Genomic DNA, 11292 nt, shown 5'->3' with positions numbered 1-11292 from the left:
TGACCCTCTTATACCTCAGGGACGAGGACAGGCAGCAGAACGCCATGGTTCTGCACACTTGTCTGGAGCCCGACTGCCTGGACCGCAGTGCTGTGGCTCAGTGACTTAGCCCCGTGAGACCACAGAAAGCTACGAAATGCAGCCGAACCTTGCTCTCTACCTTTGTAACAGGGAGCATCACTGTACTTCCCTCATAAAGCTGCTATGAGGATGAGACAAAGTCATCTTTCTAAAGTGCTTAGGACTCAGAGCTTGGGTGTTTAATAAAGTACAATCTAAGAAAACTGCTGTCACTTGGCCCCATACTCAAAGCCAAGGCAGGGGCCTCTCCCTCCATGCTAGTCTGTGCAGTCCGGTTGAAGTCTGTTCTAGGTACTCACCGTCTGAGAACTTACCATGTGCCCCGTGTGCCCTGTAGCCATTACCTCTTGTCCGTCTTAACAATGACTGTGGTGACAAGGAGACAGAGGCTCTGAAAGGGCAAAAAACTTGCACAAAGTCACCAAGCTAGTCAGTGGACTGGAGAGGTTCGACCCAGGCAGTCTGACTCCGGCTCCAGCTCCTATGCTTTCCCGCAGCCAGTGACACAGCCTCAGCTGTGCAGAATGTTACAAATAATGCAAAAGAGGCAGAAAATCACAATGGAAGTTTCTCCTCAGGAGACTCAAAAATAAGATTTCCCTGCACCAAAAATGGGCAAAAGGAAAGGACAGCAGGGGGAGCGAGAGGAGCTGTGTTAGCGGATGTTCAACAGCTCTTCCAACGGGACCGCACCTGTGTGCCAGGTGAACCCAGCCTACTGCTACCTAACCACAACGGCACTTCTAAAAGCAAGGACTCACATTTTTAAAAAATTGAAGAGTAAGCAAAACGAGAGTAGAACGTTCTCTGTGACATTCTACATGTGCTCTGTTAATGCTACTTTGGCTTTAAACTTTTGCAGAACCTATTTGGAATTGTCCTCAGAATAGACTTTGAGAGAATTAAGGCTCCCTTTTCACCTTATGTTAGCCAGATATACACGCATGTACACACACTACCCACCGTCTGTACTTGCTGGGCTCCAGATGCTGCCTTTAGCCGTTTCCAAAAGGCATAATCCATTGAAGAATGAGTATTCTCTCCTCCGGGAGGAGATGCTAAAGAATGTGTCAGAGAGATGTTGCTAAAACCAGCTTCTTTACCTCACACACTTCTATCTTATTGTAAAGAAAGAAAAATTCTGCAGATTCCCGCTCAGTTAAAATTGGGGGAGAAACACTCCAATCACAAGCCTACTTTGCCAATAAAATATTGCAACCTTTATTTAAAATAAAACACAAGTTGGCAAGCCTTGTGAGACAACAGGCAGACAGCATTCCCCTTTCAAGGGCCTCGTTTATTTACATCAAGTTTAACACTGTTAGCAGTTCACAGTCAGACAACAGGGTGAGAGAATTAAATTAGAAAAACAAAACACCTGAAAATATATTACAAGAACAAATACCTGACAACACTGGTAGTGTGACCCATGATTGATGTGTTTTCAGTTAAATCCCATATTGTCTCACTGTGTCCCCTCCGCAGTGCACACCAGGCCTCACCCCGTGTGCACCCACCATGCATACACCTGCAGAGCGTGACCTTTGGTATAAATGTTAAACAAGTTTTAAAGAATCCTATGTTTTAGGGCAAAGTTCTGTCAGCCACCATGAAATGTTCCAACTTGTTTTTGTCAAGCGAGCATAAAACTGGGTTTCTCCACTGATAGTCATTACAGAATCGGATTGCAAACAGGAAGAGTGTGGGGTCCGCCCAGGAGACCGGGGGTTCTGAGGATGCATAAACAGCTCAATCAGCCTGTTCATGGCAAACACACCAAACCAGGGCACAGCTTCTATTCACCACAGGGAAAGATCTGGGTAACTCCTCTTTCACCTACTCCTCTCCTTTCTTAGCACGACAACGGTGTATGTACAAGACGTGGACATAACACATACCCTTCTCTACAGATCTGAGATCTGAAGGTTTTCAAACATATGCCCTAAAGAACTCTAAGATGAGTACCTCATTGTCCTTTCTAGTTTCTGAATACTAATTTCTCTGAAGAACAATCACCCTAAATCAAGGGGATTTCTCAAGATCTCAGAAAATTTCTCTCATAACGGAATCCCAAGAACAGTGGCCACAGTGAAAAACGGCTTGTCGAAATGGAGGCAGGCTTGGCTTACCTGGCCTTCAGCTACCGGAAACCTCTCAGTCTCTTGGCATTCTTGCCACTTTCAACACATGGTATGGTACCTCTGAATTGTGAAGAACAGTATCTGGGATTCACCAGTGAGGACACTAAAGCACTACAGGATCCTGCAATATCTTCTGAATCAAGAATAAATTTATTTGGCATACCTGTGTTACTGTTGTGTTACACAACTGATGAAAATTATCCCTACATGTGAAAATTTTACTAACTAGAAGTCCTATTCTCCAGTTCAAGTTTATGGTGCTTAATTACATGATTTAAAATTCCTATTCTGATAAAATTTTCTATTTCCTTTCTTAAAGCCTGCTAGCACTGGACAATTCACCTCCACCATGTCCTAAAGAATTGACCAGAATGCTCCCAGACCTCAAGTCCTGCATTTATAGCTCAGTAGTCTGGAGTGACATGCAGGACCCAGAAACTTGCTCCTTTGAGTAAAACAACCAAGAATTTCACAGAACAGACACTGAGGGCACGTATGGGGCGCGATCTGAGGACAAAGTGGCCTAAGCTTTTGACTTAATGGAGACAGCCCTTCCTTGAGATGATGTGCAGGTTACATCAGTTCACATGCCATCTGTGACCATGGGCTGCTCCAGGGCCTTGCTACTGTGTTCAGTATGTGTACTCAACAGTGGGAAAGTTAAAGGATGTAATTCTTCTAAAAGAGGTAAACAATTTCAAATTCGTAATTGTACATAGGAGCAAAGAAATGCTCTTGGAAGGAGGGAAGGGCCAGTTAGAACAGCCTTCCCCCAGCTCACCAATCAGGATGGAGAAAAGTGCAGTCTCTCACACACCATGTGTGTGGGGAACATCTCAAGCAGGGATTCTCACCGACCAGGGCTTTGAGCCACCGCCACCCACCTACCAGTTCTAGCTCACTCATCATGCAACATCAACCCAGCTTACAAGTCTCTCCTCCGCAACACACAAAACCCATCTCTGAAGGCACAATCCTCTGAATGACCTAGAATCAAGATGACCTGCTTTGGCCTCCTCACTCAGGGGGAAGCATGCAATCTTCTTACCCTGATTATCACAAGGTGGAGCCTCCCCTAATGTCCTGTCCTATGGATCTAGGATACTGAGTTAGAAATGAAGGAAATATCATCTTATATATGTGTTATCTCAAGAGGAAATGTACACCTCTGGTATGGCATGAGAAACAGCAGCCCCAGAGCAGAAACTCCTCTTTTTGGACACTGCAGTAAACTTCACATAAGACAGACTTGGAGCCAAGACAGTCATCTGGGTAGATGCTCTGCGCAGGAGGCCCATTCCACAGCCCTGAAATCCACCCACGCTTTCCAGTAATACAGGAGGACAGGGAATAGCAGTGAAGTTCTGGCTGGAACAGAGCAGGTAACAGCAATCACTGTTACTGGAGGCACTTGCCAGAAAAAAACCAAAAAAAAAAACAAAAAACAAACCTTGCATTTTTTAAAATTCTGGTAGTTGGAAAACTGGAACTCTCTCCAAAAGATTTAACTATCCTAACTGTTAAGAGTGGGACAAGCTTTCGAACCAGCCCAAGGCTTCTCCTCTCTGACTAGCAGGGCTATGGCCAGCAAACGGTTTTCTGGGTTGTCACACAGAACGTACAGGCATCTGTGGGGCTACCTTTGCCTGCCTTTGTCAGAAGGGCATAGGTCCCTTGGAGCTGCCTTTCCTTCTCTCTTTCCTGCTCCCACACATCCCAATCCAAAGCGGACATTTACAAAAGAACTGAGCCACTGGCTTGACAGAAGCTGAGACAGAGATATAGACAGCTGGAGGTCTATTAATTCATAAGAAGAAACTTCCATCCAGAGACCCATCTACATAAGAAAACTGGTTGTAATAAATGCTTAGGAAACAGAGATGGATCCCAAACCAAGGTAAAACAAGTTAATGCCAAGCGAGATAAAACCCAAAAATCGTTATGAACAAAAACGCAGACAACCCTGTCAGCTCAATCTGAATTCCTGTGGAAGCATAGCCAGACAGTAACAATGACAACAAGAGCTAAAACTGGAAGGGAGAGGTCAGAATGCAGTGTAGCTAGAACTCAAAAGTGGCCACCAATGCAATTTACTCTGGGGTATTTTATAATCTAATAGGCAAATTGTGTTTAGCTACTCATTTTAGGAAAAACACGCACATACAGATGATGAATGTCAAGCTCATTTCTAACGGGAGGAAATCCTAGAAAACTAATTCCCAAAGTGCACTGGTTGTATGGCCATCCAATCCCACCTGTCCCCTCCCCACCCAAAAAATCCCAACGAAACCACGCTGGACATCGGTTAAAAAGACACTGTCAACATTAACAAGTAAGAGTCTGCTCCCACCATGTTAGGATGCTAAATGGCTGAACATGTTGTGGACAAGTGTTCAAGGCTAAGAAGAGGGCTTTAATTCTTCCTGAGTCAAGGTCCCTGGAAGAGCTTCTTTATTCTGGAGTACATATTACTATTTTTTAATGATTATAATTAAACCAGAAAGTTGGTCCGTAGTTTTCTGAAGTTATTCGGCGCTGAGCCACAATTTTAGCAAAACACTTAACTATACCTGCACATATTCATTTAGCAGTTTCATATTTACAAATGTGGTAAGTCACGGGGGTGATTAGTCAATCAGCATCTAACTGTCTGATCTTCTAAACAGACATTAATAATACAACCTTACAGTTAAATTACATTTGATACTTTCCTCAAAGTGCTTTCATATACATTACCTCATAGCCATTAAAATGATATGGAATAAAGTCATTTTGTTTTTAAGAAAAAGGAATGTAGGACTAGGTTTTTTTAAAACTTAACTTGATATTTCTTTATAGCAAAGTACAGACCACTGCTGTGTTGCTGAGGTCTGTCCAAAAGAATAACCCCATACATTTTTTTTTTATATCACTGAGCTCTACTGAATGCCTGCTTTGCTAGTGTTGCCATTATTCAACATTCAAGGCCCTCGAGGTCAGAGTGCCAGGAGTGTGTGTGTGTGCTTTAGAAAGTGTGCGGCACTGTGCAGGCTGATTGTCTATCTGAGCCACTTTTTTTTTTTGGCAGTGTCTCACAAGGCAGCAGTAAGGGCAGAAAGACCCCACAACCAGAAAGTCAAGGGACCTGACCTTAGCCTTGACTCTGCCACTAATTAAGATAATGGGCAGGTAACTTCACCATCCTCTCTTCCAATTTCTGAAGCTATGAAGAAAAGGGTTGGGGTACCAATGGTGTTCCGGCAGTGCTGAATGTCTAAAACACTTGGAGGAATTCTTGGAAAATACACTTGCTGAGACTTCACCCCACTGGGAATTCTGATCTGGGATGAGCCAACACATCAGACTGTTTGTTAAATTCCAGAGATTCTGTTGCACATCCCTGGCTAAGACTCACTAGACTAAGTGTTAATAATAGTAGTAGCACTGAACATGTATGGAGTGCTCATTATGTGCCAGGCACTCGAGCTAAGAATCTTATATACATTATCTCATTTAATCCTTACAACAACCCTGAGGTAGTTACTATTATCATCCCTGTTTTCCAATGTGGAAACTAAGGCTCAGGAAGGTTAAATGACTTGCCTTCTAGACTGGCTTCAGAGTCTCAACTCTTAGTCACCAGCTATACTGTATCCTTTGAAACTCAAAAGCTCCATGACTTTAGTTAACACGGGCTATGCCTTAGCAAAGTCAGCATCTTTTATTAACTGGGCACTATCTTACCAGCCAATTTTCAACTGAATTGTAAGAAAATTCTAATTTAAACCCCAAAATGCAACTGGGAAAGGATCTCTACTCTAATGATATCAATGAACAGAGGTCATTTGGAAAAACACTAAATTTCTTAGGGCCAATCTTTTTTAAGGCTATTATCTCTGAAAATCACAATGGAAGTCTGTAGGAAAATAGACATGCTTTAATTTTACACAAAGCCTTTTATGAAAATACTTCATGTAAAGCACAATCAAGATGTATTTTACACAAAACACTGCATTTTAGGATAAGAAATAGAAGCTGAAATCATATTACCTGTACATGAAAGGACTCAAGCTGAGACAGCCCACTGTAGGCATATATACCCACTTTAGAAAGTTGTCAACAACTCATAGAAGGGCTTTTGCTCCTGCTTTGCTTTTAAACTAGACAGGTCATGCTTTTAGTCTTGAGCAGTTTTCTCTGCTGTGAACTCAAAACTTTTAAATTTATATAAGGTTACTTTAAAAAATCTGGTCCTTTTCAATTAGAAAAAGGAGCAATCTAAATGATACTTTTATAGTGAGTTGACAGTGCCTCTTTCACCTGAACCCTGAGCCTTCAATACTGAAGTCACACAGTTCAAGCATCATGTGGACGGGCTGTGCTACAATAGTTAATGCCGCTCTGGACAGTGTTGAACAAAAGCAATTTATTTCATAACTTAGTGAGCACCTACTGTAGGCAAGACAGAGAGCCAGGTGCTGCCCCTGAGTGAGACACAGTCCCCACCCTCAAAACTGTTCTGCGGTGAGAGAACCAGGGAGCTTACATACACTCAGTAGTGTTCCTCCAAGGCTTATTTTCAGAGCTCTCAAGGAAAGATCCCTTGCTTTAAAAAAAAAAAAAAAAAAAAAAAAATCCCCTGAAAAAACAACAATTATAATTAATCCCTCAAATTGCATCCCACAATGACGGATAAACTTAAAAAGCAGCATAATATTCTAAAGTTTTAGCTGTCCCTGCCCACCCTTAAAAGGCAAATTGCTAAAACAATTTCAAGTTTATGGAAATGACTGATGAAGGGGAGTGGCGAAGAAGGAGGTGGGAGGACCATGGGCCGACATCCAGGTTAAAGGGAACTCTGGTCTTCTCGACCGACCACTCAGGGAAGGTCAGCCAGATTGCTCACTGCCTGTGCTGCATCCTGTAGGTAACCTACAGTCAGGGCTCACCCAAGCCCTGCCAAGCTCAGGACTGTCTCTTCCCTTCTCATCCTCCTCCTGGCCTGAACCTCCTCTGGAGCAGCCACAGCAAGAATCAAGGGTTTCCTTTCTTTCTAATGAAAACTCAGTTTCCTCCTCAGAGAGGACAAACGCTGTCCAAAACATAGTTTTGCCTCCTCAGTATTCTAGCCCCGTTAGCATCATCTCAGCAGTTCCACATTTCCATTATCTGCTACTGAGCAAAGAAGAGAATGAAAACCATTGAACGCAACAACGCTGCACTGAAGTGGCTCTCAAAGGGATAGCTATACACTTATTCGCAAAACACCCTGGAGAAGATGTAGCATTACCTTCCTTTAACAGATTAAGAGATGGGGCTGTGGCTTGACAGTGGAACGATAACAGAGGCAGGAAGAAAACTCACAGATCACCAGTGTTCAACTCCTATCTTCCTAAGTTAATATTCGTTTGGGAGGAAAAAATTATTTATTCTTTTGTATCAGGTTCTCCTTGGGCAGGGGAGGGGTGGTGGTCATAAAGCTTTAAAAAGAGAATGAAGTATTAAGATTAGACCTGATATCAAGAATATTAATAATATCCAACTGCTTAGGTTCAGTTCAATATGATCCTAATTAGCTTCCATAACTATAACTAAATAGGAAAAGGCCTAGTTTTCAAAGGCAAAACATATTTGGGGGTTAAGTCATTATGTTTCTAGGGTTTAATCAGTATTTCCTTGAAATGACCTGCCCCTTCGATTATGCATTCTTCAAAGAGAGGTGAAGTGACAAAATAAATATCAAAGAGTATTCCCAGTACAGTATTTACAGACAAGCACAACCATGAGGGGGAAGGGGCTATGTGAAGGGAGAAGAGTAGGTGGGAGTAATTGGGGGCAATTCATCTGAAATTCACGGAGAGTGAAAGAATATTTCTCCTCCTCCCTACCTAGCCTGGGTCTACGGTGATGAGGGAGGTGAAAAGTACAGAGAAATGGCCATTGGGACCAAATCAGCTTCTCAAGAACACTTAAAGTCACAGACCTCTGGAGCTGGCCAATGGATTCCAAGAAGAGACCTCCTTCCCTGGCATGTTAACCGATAAAGAGATGCAGAGCTGCTTAATTCCTTGGCCAGTATGTCGGTTTGCAGGGGCACGGCATCAGAAAAGGATTCCCAAGAGAGCCTGTACGTGACCGCTGTTTTCCATATCAACATTGATTAATGCCCTGAATACTGCCAGATATAAAGGAAGATGGCCCACCCGGAAGAGAGCAGAGAGGAACCACGAAGGAGACCCCTATGCCTACAATTTATAGATGGGCACCAGCGAGCTAAAAACCAAATCCCGGTCCACTAGGAAATAACCTATGAGGGGGAGAAATGACTTCTGCTCATCCATGGAGATGTGAGGAGGAAGTTTCAATCTCCCTGACTACTTCCTAGCATTCTTTACTTCCTGCACCAATTAACATGCCCATGGTAAAAAGGATGGGAGCATGCCCTCGCAGGCTGACCTGCAGCTTCGACTATGGCGGTGAGCTCTGGAGAAACAGCTGCTTTCAATGGCCTCAAAGGAAAGGTTCCCCTCGGTAACATTCCCAGCTTTCCCTTCTTCACTCCCACCCGATTCATTAGGTGAGGTGGCACGTGACCACCGCCAGTACCTCCTGGAGCCCCAAGTCAGTCCCCTTCTGTGGGGCGCGGAGTGAGCACCCCCGGCCAGTCCACAGTCTGCACACAGGCCTGCAGCCTGGCCCAGAGCAGCCCTGTTTACCCACCACACATCATCCCAGGTAAGAACGGATTGGACTGGGTTCTCTGTGGCCTGGCAGACACATGTTCCCTGATGTTCCAGGGCAGCTTCCAATCCTGTCCACCACTGCTCTGCCCCCATTTCATTTCCCTGTCCTATGTGTTTTGCTTTTTGTTATTTTTGAGATGAACCTGTAAACGTGAGAACTCAGAGATCTGAGGTACTTCACATAAACACACTCAAGTATCAGTCTTTCATTTTTTGAAAACAAGAACACAGGAAAACAAGCCCCTTTCCCTCTCCCCTCAGAAATGTGAGCATCTTCCCCTGAGGCTCACAGTGGCTACCTCTGCACCACATCACTGATTTCCTGGACACATGACAATAAGTTATTAAGGACAGGGTTTGCCCCGGACACCCCAGCAGCAGCTGAAGACACCTGCAGCTCCTGCAGGCTGAGTTCCAGTTTGCTCACAGCCTCTCGGAAGGCAAATTTGTTGCGAGTTTGAGGGATGCAGTCCACATAGCCTGAGCAGTAGTCGAGTAGCTGGTGTCCCGTGTCCACCAGCTGGCTGTTGGGCACAGGTTCCGTGATTGCACTGGACAGTAGGTCAGCACATTCCAGCAGGGCCTCTTTGCTGATTTTGTCTGCTGAGATTTTCTCAGCCACCTGTTTGGTTTTTCTCAGAGCCACTTTAGTACCTGCTGTGCCATTAGCCATTTTGGCTGGTGAGATGGAAGATGTGGGCAGAGGCACTTGAGGTGGAGGCATCACTGGCCTCCCAGCTTTCCCACCGATGGGCACTGCCCCCGGAGCTGCCTTCTTCCCTCCTTCCTGTGTTTCTGGCGTGGGCTGTCCTGCAGTCGGGGCAGTGGGCTCTTCCGTGGAGTCTGAGCACATGGACGGATGCTGCAGTAGTCTCATCACTGGGGGTGGGGGTGGGGCACACTTTGGTTTTACCCGTCGGGGTCGGTCCTTGTCTCCAGAGGATGTGACCTGATGCTCAGATAAGAGTTTGAATTTATTGCCCTGAGAGTCTGTGCCAATGAGCTGCACGTCAGCTGGAGTGTGCTTCAGAGTGGGTGAGATAAGGACTGGCACTTTGTGGTTGTGAGTGGTTGGGAGGGCTGCTGCAGCCTTGGCTGGAGAAGACCAGCCTGTCTGCTCGCCATCCTCTGGGACTCCAGCCATGCCAAGTCGTGCTCCACCATTCCTCTCCTTGCTCTTTGGGGCAGCTGCCACTCCAGCCACCCCCACCGCTGGAGAGTCCTTCTCTGTAATGGCTGGGTCCCCAGAGGGGGTTCTGAGAGGAAGAGCCGTGGCTCCTCTGGGCAAAAGTTTGGCTTTTGGTCTCTCCCTGCTTGGAGCAGCACCTTCCTCTGATTTTTTTGGAAGCATATCATTGGCCCTGTCCACATTCTCTTCTGGCTGAGAAGAGGTGGACACTGTCCTTTCCAGCTGGAGTTTGGACCTCTGGCAGTTCCTGGGAAGGGTCATTGCCATCCTATCCTGCTCTGGAAGCCCTGAGGACATGGAAGATGTAGAGTTTGACCTTGGAAAAGGCTTGGAAGTGTCATCACTGGCTGTGGGTTTACCCGCTCGTAAGCCCAGTGTCTTTTTGATTAAACGTGGTGTAAAGAAGCCTGTGATGCCAGACCACCCACCCCCAGCAGTGCCACTGCCCCCGCCCCCGCCACCATCGTCATTACAGAGGTTCCTCTGTGCAAAGCTCCCCCCATAGCACTTGGGTGGCACCAGATTCGCCTCTTGCTGGGCAGGAGTGAAAGAGAACCCATCAGCATGCTGTAGAGAAGCAACAGATGAGAAGTTACCCGTGAGTTCATATTTCTTGTGGGGTTGATTCTCCATTTCTCGGAAGGAACTGCTGCGTTTAGGGGGTGTGGGAGCATTTCTCTTTTTCATGAAGGAGCTGAAGAAGCCTCCCTTCCTATCCCTGGTGAAGCATGTCTCTTTGGCATCTTCCAAGAGGCTGCTGGGTGACTTGTCTCTTTGTTTTCGAGGCAGTGCTGGGGACCCACTAGGGGCCTGTGCACCTCTAATGAACCCTGATAAGAAATGGCCAATCAGTAACGTTAAAGACAAACAGTGATTCCATTACACTTGAGTAACTATGGTTAACTATAAGAGTTTTGTTAGTATCTCTTAAATGTCAGGTATTAGTAGGACTCAGAAGAAATTAATAAATATGTTATCATTTTACACCGATGAGTGTTACAAATACAACATGTGATATAACTGGGAAGAAACAACGTGCTGGCTTTCACCTTGGCTATTGTCTATTCTCTAAAAGCTACAGCATGCCCTGGCCTCATCTATCAGGCTCAATGAAGCAGTTTTTCCCAGAAACTGTCAAGAGGTAACTGTCTGAGATTGG

At 45.2% G+C, this 11292-nt stretch overlaps 1 protein-coding gene across 9 annotated transcripts in view; it reads right to left on the bottom strand.

Annotated features, from left to right (window-relative positions):
* Positions 1 to 1278: 1278 nt before the first annotated feature.
* Positions 1279 to 11292, bottom strand: part of ABL2 (ABL proto-oncogene 2, non-receptor tyrosine kinase) — a 115796-nt gene continuing 105782 nt past the window's right edge. For 5 of the 9 annotated variants that reach the window (XM_025430154.3, XM_025430156.3, XM_025430158.3 and 2 more), the window contains one exon: positions 1279 to 10963. In XM_025430154.3, coding sequence (XP_025285939.1) covers positions 9240 to 10963 — 1724 coding nt within the window. In that variant the 3' untranslated portion in view covers positions 1279 to 9239. The remainder of the gene's footprint in view (positions 10964 to 11292) is intronic. The other 4 variants (XM_025430159.3, XM_025430161.3, XM_025430160.3 and 1 more) reach the window with 1 other exon arrangement.

The sequence above is a fragment of the Canis lupus genome, chromosome 7 (assembly GCF_003254725.2).
Source record: "Canis lupus dingo isolate Sandy chromosome 7, ASM325472v2, whole genome shotgun sequence".
NCBI classification, from domain to species: domain Eukaryota; kingdom Metazoa; phylum Chordata; class Mammalia; order Carnivora; family Canidae; genus Canis; species Canis lupus.
This window is presented reverse-complemented; position numbering and strand designations above follow the sequence as displayed.